The sequence below is a fragment of the Macrotis lagotis genome, chromosome 5, assembly GCF_037893015.1.
Source record: "Macrotis lagotis isolate mMagLag1 chromosome 5, bilby.v1.9.chrom.fasta, whole genome shotgun sequence".
NCBI classification, from domain to species: domain Eukaryota; kingdom Metazoa; phylum Chordata; class Mammalia; order Peramelemorphia; family Peramelidae; genus Macrotis; species Macrotis lagotis.
The window spans coordinates 4,119,924-4,141,226 of NC_133662.1; the positions used below are offsets into that span (position 1 = coordinate 4,119,924).

Consider the following 21,303-nt stretch of genomic DNA (forward strand, 5'->3'; position numbering starts at 1 on the left):
ACCTAACACAGAGGATGGGCACAAAGGTTGTGCTACTTGAAGCCTGGGCCCATGCAATGGTGTCAACTGAGCCTAGTCTCTTCCTTCCTGCTCCTCCCACACTGTCAAATTATAGTATTAGAGAGGCTTTATGATATAATAGGCTTGGAGTTCAAATGCTGCCTCTAATAAGGTAGGACCAAGGGCAAACTCAAATGCTTCCCCTCTGACCCTCAGTTTCCTCATCTGTAAAATAGTGACAATAATAATAATAACCATAGTACCTAGCTCACTAGATTGTTATAAAGGTTAAAAGAGATAATGTCTATTGGTCAGTCAGCAAATAAATATTTATTAAGTACCAACAATGTACGAGGAAAAGAGTTGTTAAGTGGCACAGTGAATAGAATACTGACTAGAGTAAGGAAGACTTGAGTTCAAATCTGACCTCAGATACTTACTAGCTGGGTGACCCTGGGCAAGTCACTTCACCCTGATTGCCTCAGTTTCCTCATCTGTAAAATGAACTTGAGAAAGAAATGGCAAACCACTCCATTATCTTTGTCAAGAAAACCCTAGAGTCAGACAAGTCTGAAATGAAGAACAACAAAACATGCTGACCACTGTGCTAAATATCTGTAAATATATGTGGAATGCTTGGAGCACCTTTAAAGCAGAGCTACACTCTTCCCAAGTCACAGCAGGCCTGGCTGAGCTCTCCAGCCCCGTAGGGCAACAGTCTCAATTGTATCTGTGGTGCCAGCCATGACGTTATCACGCCACTGCTCAAAAGGCTTTGGTGACTCCCTAGTACTGTTTAAGAGAAAACAGCGGCGACTTTCCTTCCTTGTCTGGCTCATGGCACATGACTCCTCCATATGTGGTCTCCTGAATCCCATCTCCATCTCCTTGTACTGGCTGCTCCCTGAGCAAAGGGGGTACAGGGGATGGGAGGGAAAGGGGAAGCATACTCCTCCTAGTCACCTCCCTTCAAGGCTCAGTTTAAGGGCCACTTCAAGGGAATTTTCCTGAGTTCCCAGGTATTGTTAGTGCCTCCCCAAATCACTGTGTTTTTATTTTGCTTATATCCTGTATTTACTTATATGTGAACATTTATCCTGATAGAAAAAGGTAAACTCCTTGAGGGTAGTGCCCAGACTGAATAGGTGCTAAACTAGTGCAAGAGGATTGATTCAGCCACAGGGTAAGTCAGGACAGAAGATGATCTGGTCTTACTGCTAGTCCTCCTTTGAGAAGAGGGTTTTAACCCCTGCCCCCTAAGCTTTACTTAGGTACCTGCTGTTTTCTGCCAAGTTGAGATGGCGTTTTATATCCAAGAGCACCTCCTTCAGGAAAACCAGTCTCTTCTCCTCAAATTGTTGGCATTGTTCGAATACCTGCTCCATGCTTTCCATGTACTGGGGAGTTGACTTGCCAATCTCATCCAACACCTTTTCATATTTTTCCTGGGTCTATTGAGAAAGGAAGGAATATTGAGGAAGGGCAAGGGAGGAAGGGAGAGAAGGAATAAAGGGAGGAAGAAAGGAAAGAAAGAAGGAAGGAAAGAAGGAAAGGAGGAAAGAAAGCAGGGACAAGCTGAAACCTGAGGACCTTTAGGATGCTCCCTTCCACTCTCACCCCCACTACACCCCAACAATATTGGTAAATATTGGGAAAATATTGGTAAATGTTTAACAATAGCTCTCAGAGCAAAAAAAAGAGCTTAACACATTTATAATTTCAATCAGCATTAATTTCCTTTACTTTCATATTTCTGGATTTACAAAATATCAAGTTCTGATTTGTATCTCTGCTGATTTCTAAAGTATAAATGCTTACATTGAAAATGTAACAAATTTAACAATCGGCTCTAGGGAAGCAGTAGGCACTGGCTCCAGCATCCATTCTCCCATTCTGGAACCTGTAGTAGCTCTCCTTCCCACCCCCTGCCCCGGCCAATTCCTTCCCCTCTCCCCCTCCTCCTCCCCTCCCCCCAGCTGCAGACCCAGACCTTCTGGACGTCTTGCTTGCACTTGTCCACTTTGTCCTGAAGTTTCTTTTGCTGTTCTGGGGTGACTGACTGCTCTGCTTTGCTGTTGGCCTCCCGAGTCACTGCCAGCTTCTCCTCCTTGCAAGCCAAGTGGTAGGCTTTCTTTGCTGCCTCCAACTTTCAGAGATGGGGAAACATTTAATGCCTTAAGGTTAGTAAAGCAGGGAGGTGGGTCAGGGTCATTACTATCCCCATTTTACAGATGGAAGAATGAGGCTAGAAGAGGTGGGGACTTACTTATCACTTATGGAATAATTAGCTGAATAAGAACAAGACCCCCTCCTCTTTCCTCATTAACAGGGCAGTGATCCTATGGACACCCTCCTTCCAGATAAAGATAGCTTTTGCCCAGGAATTCCTCCCTGTAGATTCTCATATCATCATAGTTCCAGAACTGTAAGGGACCACGGAGTCCTACACCTTGATGGATGAAGAAGCCGAGGCAGAGGTGAAATGACTTTACCGCAGTTACATGGCAATTAAGTGTCTGAGGTGGGGTTTGAACCTAGGTCTTAATGATGCCAGAGCCAGTGCCCTATCCACTACAATGGTGCCTTTCCACAGGTTTCCTGTTGTTTTTAGCTACAAGGAATCTCACACCCCTCTCCCCCACCCAGTCCTGGGTACCTCTTTCATCTTTTTGGCCCAGGGTTTCTGTGCTTTCCGGAAACCATCCTCAGCCTCCTTGGTCTCCTTGAAGCCGCCCATGATCTGCTTGTGGTAGGCATCCTTCTGCCAGTTCTTCACCTTCTCCAGGTCATCATTGACCAGACTGTTCTTCATGTCCTGATGCAGCTCACTAACCTTGTCAGCCTCTGTCATGATGGCGCCCCATGCCCTCTCCAGGCTGCCATACTGTGGGCCTGCAGATAGAGAACCAAAGCCTGAGCATGAGCTGGGCAAGAGACAAGAAATGCTGGCCTCTGCCTCTCCCACCTGAACATAACTGAAGGAGAGCATCTCTCCCTCTCCTGCTCCCCATCCTGCTCCCCATGTCCCATGGCTAGGCAAGTAACCCAAAGAAGGCTCACATCTGACTCCTGCTGTATCATAGGCTTTCCTGAGTTCAATTCAATTCAACAAAAGCACCTTCAAATGGGCCAGATTCCAAACTGGGCTGAGTTGAAAGGGGCACTTTCCTCTATGCCACTCTTGGTGAATGACTGAAAGACTCCTTGAGGTCAGGGTACAACAGGGTGTAGCCAGGAGGTTCCTTGGGGTGGGCTCCCTCCCACAATCTCCCTCTCCTCCTCAGGCACAGTCTCCATAGCTTAGAGGGACTACCATCACCCAGCTGGTTCTAACAGGACTCCCTAGAAAGGGGTGAGGGGTGGCCAGGTCTAGATCCCCCTGCTTATATTCCTCCTCTAGGCATGAGAGTGGGATCCCTGGTGGGGGGAGGCATCACTGCTATTTGTCAGTTTGGTGGTGGGATGAATACAAGGGCACCTTTCTCCAGGAGCTGGCGCCAGCGCTTGGCCCAGTCTGTGAGCTGCTGGGCATAGGCCTTCTCAATCTTAGCTCGCTCATGAAGGCAGCTCATGAGGTCGTTGCAGAGCCGGTGGCCATCATCGATCCTCTTTACCGTCCTCTTGTAGTTTCCCACCTGGAAGAACCCCAAGGATAAATGAGCAGCCCCATTCCCTGGTTCCCTTGGCTGCTGCCTCTCCAGGGGGACCTTTCTGAGCCTCACCACTAATGATAGCTAGCCATATAGATCAAGAATGGTTTTCCCTAACTATTCTCCAAGGGCACCAAGCCAAACCAGCATAATCACAAACAACTCCCCCTCCCGCACACACATAGGCATATCCTGTTGTGTCCAATGGGTGCCTGTCCTGAGTGAGGAAAGGCTGGGACAGCTGAAGCAGAAACCATCTGGTCTCCCACCCCATCCCACATTCCAACCTGGTCCACACCCTGGCTCCCATATTTCCCACCATCTACCAAAACTTAGAAGAAAGAGGAGATGAGCCCCCAAGCAGATTGGGGAGGGGACAGAAGAAACATTAAGGAGAGAAATGGAGAGGCAGGCTGAGGAGAGGAAACAAATGAAGGGGAAAGGATAGCAGAGATAAAAAAAAAATCCAGATGGATGGGTGAAACATAGGATAGCTCACACAAATACGGCACCTTCAGGTTTACAAAATGCTTTCTTCACATTCTCCTGGTGAGGTAAATAATGAGAGCGTTAATCTCCCCATTTTGTAGCTTTGCTACATGAGGCTCAGAGAGGATAACTTGTTCAGAGTCAAGCAGTTAGTACAGATGGCATAAGGAGCAGTAAGTAAGGGAAACTGGGAGATAGATGATTAGGATAAGGACGTTAGACCTAAAAGAAAAATCTTGGGGGCAGCTAGGTGGCACAGTGGATAGAGCACCAGCCTTGGAGTCAGGAGTACCTGGGTTCAAATCCAGTCTCAGACACTTAATAATTACCTAGCTGTGTGGCCTTGGGCAAGCCACTTAACCCCATTTGCCTTGCAAAAGCCTAAAAAAAAAAAAAAAAAAATCTTGAACTCCACCCCAGAGTAATATTGAGAAAAGCTCTACTTATTAATTTTTTATTAATTACTCCATAATAGGGATTAGGCCTGTGATTTCATGGATTTAGGGAACTTCCAGGAAAGAGTTCCTCTATTTTATTGCAACATGTACTCTTTTGGGGGGGGGAGTTTTGTAAGACAATAGGGTTAAGTGGCTTTCCTAAGGTCACACATCTAGGTAAGTATTATGTGTTTGAGGCCAGATTTGAGCTCAGGACCTCCTGACTCCAGGGCCGGTGCTCTATCCACTGTACCACCTAGGTGCCCCCTGCAACATGTACTCTTGAAGAGTTGCCTACCATACTAAGACCTTAAGCAATTACCTTAGGGTCACACAACCAATGACTATCAGAGGCAGAACTCTTCCAGACCTCTGAAGCCATCTCTCTAACTATTATACCATGACTGCTGCCATTGTCATCATCATCATCATCGTCACCACCACCATCACCATCCTTCTCTCTTTTTCATCATCACCATCATCAACCTCATCATCACCACCACCACCACCACCACCACAACCATAACCATCCTCTCTCATCAATACCATCACTACTATCATCATCATCATCACCACTCATTCCTACACTATTTTCATATTTACAAAGCTTTTCTTACAAAAACACTATGGGGTAGTTTCCTTAAGTAGTTTCTGGTGGGGGGAGGGTAGATTGTAGTTGTTTCAGTTGTTTTCGGTCATGTTTGACTCTTTGTAACCCCATTTGGGGTTTTCTTGGCAAATTTGCTAGAGTAGTTTTCATTTCATTCTCCAGTTCATTTTGTAGATGAGGAAGTGAGGCAAACAGGGTTGAGTGACTTGACCAGGGTCACATCACTAGTAAAGATCTAAATTCAAATTTGAACTCATGCCTTCCTTACTCCAGGCCTGGTACTCTATCCACTGTGCTATCTAGCTGCACATTATTCATCTTAATTACTAAATAAACAGGAACTCTGATAACCACTCTCCTTATTCTCCTACTCCCCAAATATGCAGCCCATAATGCATAGGGTATCTAAAACAGATGAACAGGGCATCTAAAATGGTAATTAAAGTTTTAGGAGAGGAGGAAGAGACAATGGAAGGTATGAGAGAGACACACAAAATGGCAGACAAAGCCTTGATTTGGGTTGGTGGGAAGGCAGGAGAGTGGATGAAAGTTCATTGAAATGGTCATCTTGCTCCCTCTTGTGGCTACAATATGCCAAATTAATTCTCCAGAAAAGTTGTGAAGAAGGGCAGGGAGGAAATAAGGATGGTAGAAGCATTAGGTGGGCAGAGGGAGGGAAAAAATACCAAGACAGGACAGTGAGGGAATCCAAACCAGGTGCTGCTGAAATATCTGATGTCAGGGTGGACAGTAGGTCCCACAGGACTGTCAGTGGACACCCCAGATGGTGGCCCCCCTGTGGAAAACTAGGCAAAGGTAGGACTGGAATTTGGGAAGGAGGAATATGTGAGAGGAAGGATTGGAGAGTGGGGGGAAATCTCACCTCCCAGAAGCTGTCTGTGATCTCCTCCACTGAAGGTGTGGCCTCATCATAGGAGCCAGACATGGTGTTTGGGTTTGGGGTTTGGGGTTGGGGACTGGGCTGCAGCCAAGGACAAACCTCTGCTCATGCACTGAAAGATAGAGGAGAAAAAAGTGGTCAATAACATATCGGAGGGAGCCAGCTCTCCCCCTCCATCCCACTTCGAATAATCTACCTCTGCCCACAGCTTCAAAGCCCTGAGCTTCAAAGCCTTTCCTGAGGACTCAGATGTATACAAACTTCTGAGCAAAAGGTACCTTAGAAATTATCCATTCCAACCTTCCTATTTAACGGAGGAAAAAAACTGAGGTTCAGAGAAGTTAAATGATCTGCTCAAAATCACAAAGCTATCAATAGCAAAGCCAGAACCCAAATCTTGTGACTTCCATCCTTATTTAGTGGTCTTTCCACTATTCTCCTTTACCTCTGTAATCAGACACAAGCCTGGCAGAGAATCCAGAGAGGGGACTCTATAAAGGGTCATTCTGCATCAGGTAGCACTGAAAGTAGTATCTTAGCCAATTCCCAGATCTTAAAGCCCTTGGAGGAGGAGGAGATATGGAATCTCATTGTTCCCACACTGGAGAGTGGAGATTTCTCCTGGATTGTATCAGCAAGCCAGTGATGATTTTGTTGTAACCCAGTTTTCAGTGGTGCCCCCATTTGGGGTTTTCTTTTGCAAAGTTTTTTTAGGTGTTTTTTTTGGCAAGACAATGGGGTTAAGTGGCTTGTCCAAGACCACACAGCTAGGTCATTATTAAGTGTCTGAGGCTGAATTTGAACTCAGGTCCTCCTGACTCCAGGGCCAGTGCTCTATTCACTGTGCCACCTAGCTGCCCCTCCTCCCTCTCATTTTAAAGGGGAAATTGAGGTCCACCACAGGAAAGTAACATGTTCAAGGTCAAAGAGGTAGGGAGGAAGTAGCTTGAACTTGTTCCTCAGCTTCCTTCTGCTGTACCACATTCTCTGCTGTCTTTTGCTACCATCAGTTTTAGACACATTCAAATATTGGCTAGTCTGTGGATATCTTCCCTCTCCCATTCCTTTTTTCAGCATCCCAACCCATTGGCAAGGCAGCTTAGCACTGAGATACCATCTCCCTCCTCTGCAGTAAAGCCCCATGCATGGCCAAAGTTTGGGTTCTTGGTTTTTCCTGAACTGAGCCTCTAGATCAGACCATGTACTTTCTCCCCAGCTCCGCCTATCCAGATGGTTTTTCCCTCTTAAAATCTTAACCTCTTCTTCCTCACAGTCTTTCTGGATCACTACCATTCTTCCTGAAAGTGATCCTTCCATCTTCACCTTTCTGGATGTTCCCCCGTTCCTCTTTCAATCTATCTTGTATCCTACTTTATCTGTGGACATGTAGTTTGAGAGAGGTGAAGTCGGGGGGCTAGGTGGCACAGTGGATAGAACACCACTGGCCCTGGAGTCAGGAGTACCTGAGTTCAAATCTGACCTCAGACACTTAATCATTACCTAGCTGTGTGGCAAGCCACTTAACCCCATTGCCTTGCAAAAACCTAAAACAAAACAAAACAAAACAAAAAAAAAGCGGGGAGGAGAGTTGACTTCATGTAATACACACAAAATCTCTGAAACCTGGCTAGAGAGGTGAGGTCTTAAAGGGAAATGATAATGTCATTATCTATCTCTGTTTCCTCCTTGTCTACCGTGGTGCCTGGCTACTCAGAAGGAGATTCATAACTACTCGTTGAATGGAATTTGTTAGCATTTCCCAGTGTACAACTGACCCTATTTCCCTCAAGTCCTGTTAGAGATTCAATTCCTCCTTGCCCCTTTCAGCTACAGCATGATTCTGCCAATGTTCCAGCTGCCCCTGGCAAAGCCAGAGAGGGGCACAGACCCCAGAATTTCCAACTCCTCCCTTCTCCTCTTAAACAGGGACCACCAGACCTGACCATCTTCTTACAAAATGTTCATCTGTCTGTCTTCCTCTGGCCAGAGGATCAGTCGGGATTTGCTCAGCTATCTGTGTGCGTGGATCTGCCCTTGATCCGTCTGTTTACATCACTGCTGCCCAATTTAGTCTGCAAGTTTCTGCAGGGCAGAGGCTTTGACTCCTCCCCAACCCCCAACAGCTCCTCTGCCAGCTTCTTAACACAGAGAGAGAACTCATCACCATCCCTCACCGAGGAACTCCAGAACAAACCAGCCAGAAAGGGAGAACCAGACCTCAGAGAGTGAGCAAGCTCTGACTTATGAGATTGCAGAATGTGGAGCTAGGAGGACCCCCCCCCACCCCGCCCCAGAGTTTATCTAATCTAATACACATCATTCATTTTTCAGGGAAAGTGTAGCTCAGGAAATAAAAATGACTTGGCCAGTATCACAGAAGTAGCTGAGATCCAAATCCTGGTTCTTTGACTCAAAAAAATATGCTTTTTTATCACATCATAATTTGTGGTCCAGCTCCAGTCTGTTCAGTTGCCCTTATACTTTCTCCCTCTGCCTCAAAGCACCAACCAATGAGTACCTTAAGAGTACTCAGGAGGCGGCTAGGTGGTGCAGTGGATAGAGCACTGGCCCTGGAGTCGGGAGTACCTGAGTTCAAACCCTGCCTCAGACATTTAATAATTACCTAGCTGTGTGGCCTTGGGCAAGCCATGCACTTAACCCCATTGCCTTGCAAAAAAAAACAACCCAAAACCAAAACAAAACAAAAAAAAAGAGTACTCCATTCAATCTGGAAAAATCAAGGAGATGCCCCATCCCATCTGAGACATCTTAACCTATCTCTCTCTCATAAAGAGATTTCCTTATATCTGAAGCAGCAGAACCAAGGACAAGTGGCACTCCTTTGCTAGATCCCCTATTTGGAGGTGTAACCCTAGAGCTCTGTAGAGAGCTTCTTCTCTTTTCTCACTTTCTCATTTGGTGACCTAATCATCCTCAACAGATTTAATTATCCCCTCTATGCTGATGACGGCCAGAGCGTCTCTCTGTCTCTCTCCTTAGTCGACATTTCAAACTTAAATGTATCAGCCTCTGAAACTTCCTTAACATACCCAAAGCATAACTCATTATCTTCCCTCAACATTTGTTATTGTCATTTTCCAGTTATATCTGACTCTTTATGATTCCATTTAGGGTTTTCTTGGCAGAGATACTGGAATGATTTGCCTTTTCCTTCTCCAACTCTTTTTATAAATGAGGAAACTGAGGCAAACAGGGTTAAGTGACTTGTCCCAGGGTCACACAAGTGTCTGAAGTCAGATTTGAATTCAGGAAGATGAGTCCTCCTGAGTCCAGGCCTGGCATTCTATCTACTATGCCATCTAGTTCTGTATCCCCTCTACCAAAATGCACCATCATCCTTCTAGGGTACATAAATTCAAAACCTAATGATTACTCTTATTTACAATAAATAATAATAATAATAATAATAATAATAATAATAATAATAATATCACCTAACATTTATATACAATGTAACATTTGCAGCAACATCTCATTTGATCCTCCTAACAACCCCATGAAGTTTATATCCCCATTTCACCTATAAGAAAAGTGGGTCTGAGGACTAGTCACTTTGTCCAGTGTCACATATCTATTAAATGTCTGAGGAGGGATTTGAAACCAGGCCTTCCTGACTCCAAGTTATTAATTACTCACTCCATGGTACTTCTCTCAGTCAACTTTTTTTTCCAGCTTTTATTTTATTTGAGTTTTACAATTTTTCTCCCAATCTTAACCCCCCCCCGCCACAGAAAGCAATCTCATTCTTTACTTTGTTTCCAAGTTGTACATTGATCCAAATTGAGTGTGATGAGAGAGAAATCACATCCTTAAGGAAGAAACATAAAGTATAAGAGATAACAAGATCAGACAATAAGATAATGTTTTTTCCCCCTAAATTAAAGGGAATAGTCCTTGAACTTTGTTCAAACTCCATGGCTCTTTATCTGGATACAGATGGTATTCTTCATTGCAGACAGTCCAAAATCATCCCTGGTTGTTGCACTGATGGAACAAGCAAATCCATCAAGGTTGATCATCACCCCCATGTTGCTGATAGGGTGTACAGTGTTTTTCTGGTTCTGCTCATCTCACTCAGCATCAGCTCATGCAGGTCCCTCCAGGCTTCCCTGAAATCCCATCCCTCCTGATTTCTAATAGAACAATAGTGTTCCATGTCAGTCAACTTTTAAATCTTGTCATATCTACTTCTATAATATTTCCTCCATATATTCTTTCCCCCAATCCACACAGTCAGTATCTTAGTCCAGTCCCCATCTGAACACTTGCAATAGTCTTCTTAAGATTTTTTTGTTTGCAAGGCAATGGGGTTAAGTGGCTTGCCCAAGGCCACACAGCTAGGTCATTATTGTGTCTGAGGTCAGATTTGAACTCAGGTACTCCTGGCTCCAGGGCCGGTGTTCTATCCACTGCACTACCTAGTCGCCCCTACAATAGTCTCCTAATTGGTCTCTTTGCCACAAAACTTTCCCCACTCCAATTTATCCTCCATATAGTTCCCAAAATGACTTTCCTAGGTTTGACCATATCTTTCTCCTATTCAATAAAATCCAGTGATTCCTTATTACCTCTAGATCAAATATAAATTCCACTGTTTGGCACTTAAAGTCTTTCAACCCCTGATCCCTTCCTACCTTTCCAACCTTATTACACGTTATACCATTTTCTTCAATCTATAGTCTAGCCAATCTGGTCTTCTTACTTTTCCTCATACCCTTTATCTCAGATCATCAACCTTTGCTCTTGCTGTTCCCCATGTCCAGAATATGTTCCTACTATACTTCACTTCTCAGTGTCTCTAGTTTTCTTCCAGGATAAATTTATTCACCATCATCCCTGTGAAACCTTTATTGATCCTCTCAAGATATTAATGCCTTTTCTCTCCCTTCAAAAAAAATCACACACACACACACACAGACACATACACACATAGACACATACACACACACACAATATATATATATATATATATATATTGTGTGTGTGTGTATAAAATAAACCTCTCTGAAAACTTTCATTTTTATATTTGTATTTCTATTCCTCAATAAATGTTTTTAATTGGTTGATTGTTTCAGGTAGGGAGAGCAGGAATTGTGATTCTCATTATGAAAGGGAGTCCCTGGAAGGTGAAAGCTTATTGCATAAGCTTACACATTCAGACTAGTGACAAAAGAGGGGCTAGGACCCAGATTCCCAGGATTCTAACCCAATATGATATGGAGGAAAAAGTACAGGCTTGGGAGTCAAAGGATTTGGATTCAAATCCTGCCCCTGCTAATTACTATCTGGCTACCTTGGGCAAGTCTTATACCCGCTGGGGCAAGTCATTCGTAAAATAAATGTGTTGGATCATATGACCTCTGAAGTACCTTCTAACTCTAGACATAATACCCTATGATCCTATTTATCCAGTCTATAGTTTGTTTGTACATAGCTGCTTGAATGTCATCTCCTCCATTTGACAGCGAGCTCCTTGAGAGCAGGGAATGTCTTCTGCCTTTCTATTCCCAATGCTCAGTGTTTGATAATGATTATTGACTGTCTGCCTGTCTGTGATCCCTTCTAAGTCTGTCTGTGACCTTATAATGCAGGACTCTTTTCGCCATTTCATTCACCCCACAACAAAAGAATGGAGGGTTGCTTGATAAAAATCACAGCCAGTAGCCAAATGGTGAGGTTGGGGAGGAGTTGGAGCATTACAGCTTTCAAATCACACCCTGAGATAATCACCTAATCTGTCTACATGGTGGCCAGCAACATTTTTCTGTCTGGTCTGGGGATTCCAGAACAGATCCTTGTAAACAGATGACTGCATATATAAATGGGTAAACAAGAATGAGACCCAAATAATACAGCGTCTAGTCACCAGATGTGGTTAAAGTGAGAGACAGAATAAAGGTCTACCTCTCGCTAGGGAGGGGCAAAAAAAAGCACTGACCAGTATAAAATCACAGAATATCAAAACTGGAGAGCCCCTCAGAGCGCCACTCACTTCGGTTCTTCCATTTTACAGCTAAAGAAATGAAGACACAGAAAGAGAATTGCCCAAGGTCACACAACTGACATGTGACAAGGGCAAGACCCAAACCCACATCCTATGATCTTTCCAGGGTAATTCCTCATTGCTATAATAAGAGATCCTTGATCATACATCTCTCCTTCTCCTACCATTCATATGTCCCTTGTGAGATTGGGTATTTGGAAGAATCATTTTCAGGAACTACTTGTTTCCTCAGAGGTCAGCAAAAATAATGGCATAATTAATCAAAGAGATTGGCCTAAAAGTTAGGAGGTCCAGGTCTGTCACTGATTTCATGATGAGAACTTGGGTAAATCATTTCTCTACATGGACCTCAGTTTCCTCAATTCATCTAACCTGAATTTGAATAAGAATTCTCTCTCTAGCCCAAGTGATTTTTCAGGCAGATTAATCCCCCTGGAGACCGTCCTGATTATTAGGAAGTTGTATCTGACATCTCCACAAAACCTGCTTCTTTAACTTCCACCCACTGTTTCTAGGCTCTAGAAATCATGCCCTCTGGGGAATAAGAAAAACAAGTCTCTTCTCTTTTTCATATGACAGTCCTCCAAAGATATAAAGACAGCTTCAATGTTTCCACTAAGTCTTCCCTTCTCCAGGCTAAACATTCCCATTTCCTTCAGAAGATGAACCTAGGACATGTTTTTCAGTCACCTTTCCCAAATTAAACCCCCCTCCAATTGTCCTTAACCTTCTTAAAATGTGAGACCCCAGACTGAACACAAAACTCAAGGTATGATGCTTTTGTCCCAAACTCATTGATTCTGTGACCCTGGGCCCATCTGGATCTGGAGTCAGGAAGACTTGACTGAACTACACAAAAGCAACAACAGCTAGTATTTACATAGGTAGGGACTTTTAAGATTTGCAAAGTGTATTAACTCATCTGCTCCTCATAACAACTCTGAGCTGCAGCTGCTATAATTACCCTGATTTTATAGATAAGGAAACTGAGGCAGGCAGAAACTGAGTGACTTGCCCAGGGTCACCCAATCAGTCAAAACCTGAGGCCACATGTGAACTCAGGAAAAGGAGTCTTCCTGATTGCAAGCCAAGTGCTCTATTGGCTGTACCATTTCCCAAAACTTTGTGAATTAAGGGGAGGAGGATCTAAGTCCATGCCTAAGTTTGGAGAGGCAGTCAGATGGCTTATTAGTGGGTAGAGCACTGGAACTGCTACCAGGAAGACTTGAGTTCAAATAGAACCTCTGATACTTACTAGCTTGACAAGTCACTTAACCTGTTTGTCTCTGGAGAGGAAAATGGCAAACCACTCCAGTATCTTCATCAAGAAAACGCCAATGACCAGTGCTGGCATAATATGATACAGGGACTCATGAAGAGTCTGATATGACTGAACAATAGTAAGAACCCTGGAGAATTTGAAGATGAGCCCTGAACTTTGGTCAGTAGTATTGGGTGAGCAGGAGGAAAGTAAGTAGAAGGGAGCTCTCCTGATAATTCTGAGATAAGGTTTATTTTAGAGATATAAATCTCATCTATTACCAAGTAAGGGTTTAGCTGTGTCCCTTTCCTGTCTGGAGTCCTTCCTCCTTTAACTGAGTTCCCCATCAGAAACACACTGACATTAGACACAGTCAGAAAGTCACCAACGCTTATAAAAAAAAGGAGATGAAAACAAAGAGAGATTGTGACCTCCCAAAGTCATGTAGGTGACTTATCAGGAAAAAGCAGCTAAGACACATGTACTATGGGTGAAAGGGTCTTTCTTCCATTGCATCTCTAAATTTCCTTACAGAATTCATGCCCTGCCCCAACTCTCCTCCAGCATAAGCTAAAGCTTCTCATCTCTCACTTAAGTGGAACTTATCTTTGGGAGCCCAGCCCATCTTGGGTCTAGCCAAGACTGACTAAGGAAGGAAACCTTTCTTTGGAGAAAGAGAAAAGAGGTGACAGGCAGGCAATCTGAGATTTGGTTCTAGCTCTTCCACTCACTTGTGGTGTGACCTTGAACAAGTCGCAGTGAACCTCGGGGTTCACCCTTGTAAAATGAGTATAACACAATCGGCCCTTAGCTCTCAAAGTTGTCAAAGGAAAAAAATGTTTTCAGTAAGTAGCACTTTGGAAAATATAACCTGTCATAAAATTGTTTTGTTATAGGCAGAAGACTGTATGTCACCATAGGATGCCTTTCCCAATGATTATAATAGGGTGCTATGCATTGTTACTATTTGTGTAACCTTGGATAAGTTAGTTATCTAATCTCTCTAGGACTCAGTTTCTTCCCTTGAAAGATGAACATCTTAGATTTAGAGCTACAAGAGATCTTAGAGGTCATCCGTTACAACTTCCTCATTTTAAAGATAAAAAAAACATGGGGGCGGGAGGGCAGCTAGGTGGCACAGTGGATAGAGCACCAGCCCTGAAGTCAGGAGGCATGAATAGAGATTCAGGCTCAGAGACTTGATACTAACTAGGTATTTGGGATTTTCTTGGTAAAGATCCTAGAGGGGTTTGCCATTTGCTTCTCCAACTAATTTCACAAATGAGGAAACTGAGGTACACGGAGTTAAATGATTTGTAAATACAAGTGACAAGGGTCACACAGCTAGTAAATGTCTAAAAGTCACTTTAACTTTTGAACTCAGGAAGATGAGCCTTCCTAAATCCAGACACTTTACTTGTGCCACCTGGCTGTCTTTGAGGTCCTTTGATGATTGATCCTATTATCCTTTGATTATTCCCAAATCCTTCATTGCAGATGACTTAGCAGAAGTAAGATATAAAAAGCTTGAAAATAGGGGAGAAGTAGGGATTTCGAGTTTAGGAGCCTGAAGGTCAGTTAGCCAGGGAAGCCAGGGATCTGGTTCAGAGCTGGATCTTGACGTTACTTATGATGACAAAGCTAGAAAATCTTAGACACAGGATAAGGAGGAAGACAAAATACTACGCTAAAAAACAGAGCATGAGTAGAAAAAGCCATGGCAGTCACAGAGGCTTTGGGAAAGGAAAGAATGTCATAGATAAAGAGGAAATCATTGAAGAAGGCTCACATGGTAACCAAGGTTTCTAAAATGAGAGAATGTCCTGAGCAGGCATCTCCAGATGGAGTCCTCTTATATGTATGTCTGAAAGTTCTTTCAACTTGGAAAGACTTTTTTGAACTGCAAAGTGAAATGAGAAGAACCAGGAGACCATTGTACACAGTAATAGCAGCATTGTAAGGATAGATCAACTGTGAAAGACTTAGCTACTGTAATGCAGTGATCCAAGACATTTCCATAGGACTCATGATGTAATGCTATTCACTTCTAGAGAAAGAATGGATAAACACTGAATGGAGATTAAAGCATACTTTTTTCACTTTTTTTTTGCAACATGACTAATATGGAAACATGTTTTACATGACTTTACATGTATAATGGATATCTTATTGCTTGACTTCTCAATGAGTGGAAGAGAGGCTGGAGAGAGGGAGACATTTTGGAACTCAAAATTAAAAAAAAAAATATAAAAAAATAAAATTATCTTGTATATGTATAACCTATATCAGATTACTCCCTGTCATGGGAAGGAAGAAGGGAAGGGAAGGAAGGAGAAAAATGTGGAACTCAAAATCTTATAAAAAAATGAATGTTATTGATGCTGAGTGGGATGAACAGAACCAGAAGAACATTGTATACCATTAACAGCAACATGGGGGTGATGATCATCCTTAATGGACTTGATCATTCCATCAGAGCAACAATCAGGCACAATTTTGGGGTATCTGTGATGGAGAATACCATCTGTATTCAGAGAATTGTGGATTTTGAACAAAGACCAGATTATTACCTTTAATTTAAAGAAAAAAACTATCCTATTATAGCATTTTTCTATCTTTTATACTTTTTTTTTCTTAAGGATGTGATTTCTCTCTCATCACATTCAACTTACATCAATGTATATCATGGAAACAATAAAGTCTAACAGACTGCCTTCTGTGGGAGTGGGGGAGGGAAACAAGATGGGGAAATTGTAAAATTCAAAATAAATTAAATAAATTTAAAACTGAATATTGAAAATTATCTACATCTATAATTGAAAAAATAAAATAAAATTTTTAAAAATAAAAATTCAAGTACAAATAAATAAAATAATCAAAAATAATAGAGAGCCCCTTGAATACAAGGACAAATTCATTGTTTCCATTCAATCGATTTAATTCAACAATTATCTCCTATTTATTCTCTCTCAGTAAAGAAAATAGATGGTTCAGAATTAAGATCTGAATTCAAATCCTGCCTTTAACATGTATTAGCAGTGTGACCTTGGGCACTTGCCACAGTTTCTGGGGATAATAGCATGAAAGTATTATTTCACCTTTTTTTTTTTCCTGTCATTAACTGAAGACCATTTCACCCAAGGTTCTGCCAACTTCCCTGGATGCCTTTGCCCCTAGATATAGCGGTTCTGAGTTAGGCTATATTCTTTCCTATGTGTGATACTGAAATAATAGTTTATGTAGACTTAACTATTACTGAACTGTCTGTTTTGTCAATTATAACCCAACCTCCACATCCCAAAACTTCAAACTGTAGGAACATAATTTGATGCCAAATTATCAATTTGTTGATTTCAATTGGAAAGTGGGAAAAGGAAGAGCTTTCCTGAAGATCTAATGAATTTTCCTTCCTACTCCACTCCTTTGACTACATCCTTTATGAAAAGTTTGGGGGCAATTGAGAGTTTTTAGAAAGACAGAAAAAGATTCAGGACAATATTGGCATCCAAGTCAGGGACAAAGGAGGGATGTTCTGCCTAGAATGTGTCACAGTGGAAAGAGCTCTGGATTTTAGCCCAAGTCAAAGAACTTGAGTTCACATTCCAGATTTGCCACAATATCTATAGGACCTTAGGAAAATCACTTAAGCTCTCTCTTAGCAACAGTTTTCTAATCTATGAAATGGGGATGATAATAGCAAGCACTTCAAGGGTTGTTATCCAAAATGGAATGTAAAAACACTTTCATGGTTGTTGCTGTTTTTCAGTCATGTCCAACTCTTTGTGACCCCATTTGAGGTTTTCTTAGCAAAGGTACTGGAGTGGTTTTCCATTTCCTTCTCCAGCTTATTTTATAGATGAGGAAACTGAGGCAAATGGGACTTGCCCAGGGTCATACAGTTAATAAGTGTCTGAGTGTAGATTTGAACTCATGAATATGATCTTTCTGGCTCCAATTCTGGCACTTTATCCATTGCATAATAAATAGATTGATAGACAGACAGATAGATAGATACACATATACATACATACACACATATAAATATATATATATATATAGCTATAAATGCAATATATATGTGTATATTAGCCTTTTATTTTTAAAATTCTTTATTTTTATTTTTAAATTTTATTATTTATTTTTAAAATTAAAAAACCTAATATACATAAAAAATCCAAGCATATATAAACATAAAAAGACCCATGAAACCATAGCCCTCTTCCCATACCACTTATTTTTTAGTATATAAAAATTCAACATATTACTTTAAAACTATCCTCTAACTACTTTCTGAATTCTCTTTTGTTCTCCTTTAGTCATCTTTAAAACTATACTAATGACTCCACTCTTTTTTCTTTTTTCTTCCTTTTTTTGAAGTGGGAGGGGAGGAATACATCATTCTTGCCATTCTGACATTTTTCTACTTTTATTATTGTTACTATTAACTCTAAAACGAGGGGGGATTGAACCAGATGACCTGTAAGACCCCTTCCAGTTCTGAATCCATGATGTAATGAAGTTTAGAGAGGCTCATGACCAGCCTGGATCCAGGAGAATTAATTTCTCAGTTATAAGGACACATGCAGACTGTCTACTGCAGTGTGAGAGGGATTATCATGGAGAGGAAAGGGACCCACGTTGATGAAAGTATTGAATACAGTGCAGGTACACTGTAGGTTCAAAGCTGCCTAAAAAGCAAGCTGCATCGCTATAGAATGGATGATTTTTTTCCTTTGTTAAGTAGCCCAATCTTGTAAAGGGTCCCAGGTGAATTAAACCTGTAATGAAAAGACTAAAATGAATGGGCTGATCCCAGGTCAGAGGTGTGTGATTGTTTAGCTGTCAGCTGGCTTAATAGCAGTTCATCTGAAAAAAGAGAAGGAGTTTTTGTTGACTCAATATGAGTCAATAGTGTGACGCATCAGCCAAAAAGGCTAATGTGCTCTTGAACTGAATTAGCTGAAGAGCAAGGTGCAGAGCCAAGGAAGTGAAAAGAAAGTAGGGAGAGAAGGAAGGAAGGAAGGAAGGAAGGAAGGAAACAAAGAGGGAGAGAAGAGGGAGGAAGTCAAGGAAGGAGAAAGGGAAAGAAGGGAGGAGAGAAGGAGAAAGGGAAAGAAGGGAGGAGAGAGGGAGAGAGAGAGAGAGAAGGGAGGAAGGAAGAAATAGAAGGAAGAAAGAAGCGAGGAGGGAGAAAAGGTTGTCCCTATTACCTTTTACCTATTCCTTGACCCTATTTCCTTTGGTCATTCTCCATCTGTTTTATACCCATTATGTTCGCCAAGGTTTTATATAACAGGGATGAGGAAACTTTTCTGCCAAGGACCATTTGGATATTTATAACATCATTTGTGAACCATACAAAATTATCAGCTCAAAATTTAGCCTGCTATATTTGGTCAAATATTTAATTAATTCATCCCTTAAAAGCTCCTACATTTATTTGAATCCCACTTCAGTTGATTTCATGGATCTTATAAGGTCAACTGGCCAGACATTCCCCATTTCTGCTCTCTAGCCTTCTTTCCCTTTCCCTCTTGCACTATTCCCTTGGTACTCTCAACAACTTCCATAGGTTCAATTATCATCTTAATACAAATGATCTTCAGAGCTACCCAATGACCCCACTCTTTTTTCTTTTTCTTCCTTTTTTTGAAGGAGGGAACTAGTTTTTTAAAATAGTCTCTCTCTCTCGAGTCCTTTTGGACATCTCAAACTCAACATGATCAAACTGGATTCATTATCTTTTCTCCCAAATCCTCCCTTCTTCCTAACATTCTTATTTCTTACAAAGATGCCACCATCCTTCAAGAAATCCAGTCTCCCAAGGTTGGAATTATCTCTTTATTCTCACTCATCCCACATGTAAAATCCATTGCCAAATAATTCTGTCTACCTTCACAGTATGTCTCCTTTTTTCCACTCACATTGCCACAAAAATAGGTGAGGACACCATTACCTATCACCTGGACTATTACAAAAGCCTTCTAATTGATCTCTGGCTCAAGGCTCTCCCAAGTTAATCCATCCTCCAAGAAGCTGTCAAGGTGGTTTCCCTAATGCAGAGCATGTGCCCCTATGACCTCCAGGATCCAATATAAACTTCCCCATTTGGCACTTAAAGCTCTTCTTATCTTCTTATCTGATTCTTTCTAATCTTATATACCTCATTCCCTGCCATGTAAACTACTGCTCAACAGAGTTGGTCTACTCGAAGCTCTTCAAACACAATAATCCAACTCCGGAATCCATGCCTTTGGAATGGAATTCTTTCTGTCCTAACCTGTCTTTTGGTTTCCCTGGATTCCTTCAAGACTCGACTCCAGTCCCACCTCCCACAGGAGACCTTTCTAGGTGACCCCAGCTTTGAAGACCAACCCCCTCTCAGAATGCCTAACTGGTTATTTACATGTTGTGTCCTCTCTCCCCAATTAGAATGCAAGCTCCTTGAGGGCAAGAGTGCTTTTTTTTCTGTCCTCAGTACTTAACATAGTACCTGGCAAATAAGAGACCTGGTAAATGCTTGTTGATTGATTGTAAATGTTCAAGCAGATTTTGGATGACCATTTGCAAGGATGATATAGCAGGGTGTCCTATCATAGGATGGAAATTTAGATGAGATGGTTCTCTAAAATTCTTGATAATAATAATAATAATAATTATTATTATTATTATTCATATTTTTATAATGCAGTTACTTCAAAACAGCAATGAGCTGTTGCAGTGGATAGAGTACTGGGCCTGGTCAGGAAGACCTGAGTTCAAATCTAGTCTAAGACATTTACAAGTTGTGTGATCCTGGGCAGGTCACTTAACCTTTTTTGCCTTAGTTTCCTCATCTGCAAAATGAGTTGGATAAGGAAATGGCAAACTATTCCAGTGTATCTCTGCCAAGAAAACCCCAAATGGGTAATAAAGAAATGACCAACACTTCCATACAACCCCTGATAAGGTAGATGATATAAATTTTTGGGTGGGTGTCTCAATTTATGATTTTACTCAAGTAGGGATTTTCCATTATAGAAATTTGCCACACCAGTGTAGATAGCAGCAGATTATGTGACATAGTCTCATCATCCCTTGCAACTGACCCTTTCTCTCAGCTCACATGGCTTACACTTTCATTCAGGTCCTTAATATCCCTTGCCTGGATTACTCTAACACCCCCCCCCCCCCCCAACTGATTTCCCTGCCTTAACTTTCTCATTATTCCAATCCCTCCTCCATTCTGCTGTTAAAATTATTTTTCTTTAGTGCAGATCTGACCATCCAACTCTCCTACCCAATAAATTGCAATTGCAATGGCTTCCTATTGCCTTTAGTATAAAATCTGAACTCTGTTTTACTCTCCCACTCTACCTTCCTAACTTCAATTTTATTCCCTTCTCTCTCCTCTTTCTCTCTCTCTCTCTTCTCTGTCACCCATTACCACCTTCTACTTGAAATCTTTTCTGATCCCCCCAATTGCTAATACTGTCTCTCCCTAACTACCTTTTACCTATTTAGTTCTCTCTGTATTGTGTACATGCATACATGTGTATTGTCAATATATGTGTATATTAAACAAATAATTTACAAGGTATATACTATCATACATATACCTATTTGTTGTCTCCTCCAGGTATAATGTTTGAAGCAATCAGGTGATAGAGAGCCAAGCCTGGAGGCAGGAAAACCCAAGTTCAAATCAGGCTTCAAAAACTTACTAGCTGTGTGACCCTGGGCAAGTCACCTCACTTTGCCTCAATTTCCTCATCTAAGAGCTGGAGAAGGAACTAACAAATCATCCCAGTCGCTTTGCCAAGAAAACCCCAAACAGGGTCACAAAGAGTCAGACAAGACTGAATAACAATAACTAGTTAGAAAGTAATTTTTTGACAAATAGGGATTGTTTCATTACACTTGTATCTCCAGGATTTAGCAAGGTGTTTGT

General features: G+C 41.8%; 1 protein-coding gene across 4 annotated transcripts in view; it reads right to left on the reverse strand.

The window, feature by feature from the left end:
* The window catches only part of PACSIN1 (protein kinase C and casein kinase substrate in neurons 1), a 101,495-nt gene that overhangs the window by 8,858 nt on the left and 71,334 nt on the right, over positions 1 to 21,303 (reverse strand). For all 4 annotated transcript variants that reach the window (XM_074236498.1, XM_074236497.1, XM_074236500.1 and 1 more), the window contains 5 exons: positions 6,070 to 6,199; positions 3,479 to 3,635; positions 2,657 to 2,892; positions 1,991 to 2,146; positions 1,276 to 1,451 (listed from right to left, as the gene is read on the reverse strand). In XM_074236498.1, the coding sequence (XP_074092599.1) occupies positions 1,276 to 1,451; positions 1,991 to 2,146; positions 2,657 to 2,892; positions 3,479 to 3,635; positions 6,070 to 6,132 (788 nt within the window). In that variant the 5' untranslated portion in view covers positions 6,133 to 6,199. The remainder of the gene's footprint in view (positions 1 to 1,275; positions 1,452 to 1,990; positions 2,147 to 2,656; positions 2,893 to 3,478; positions 3,636 to 6,069; positions 6,200 to 21,303) is intronic.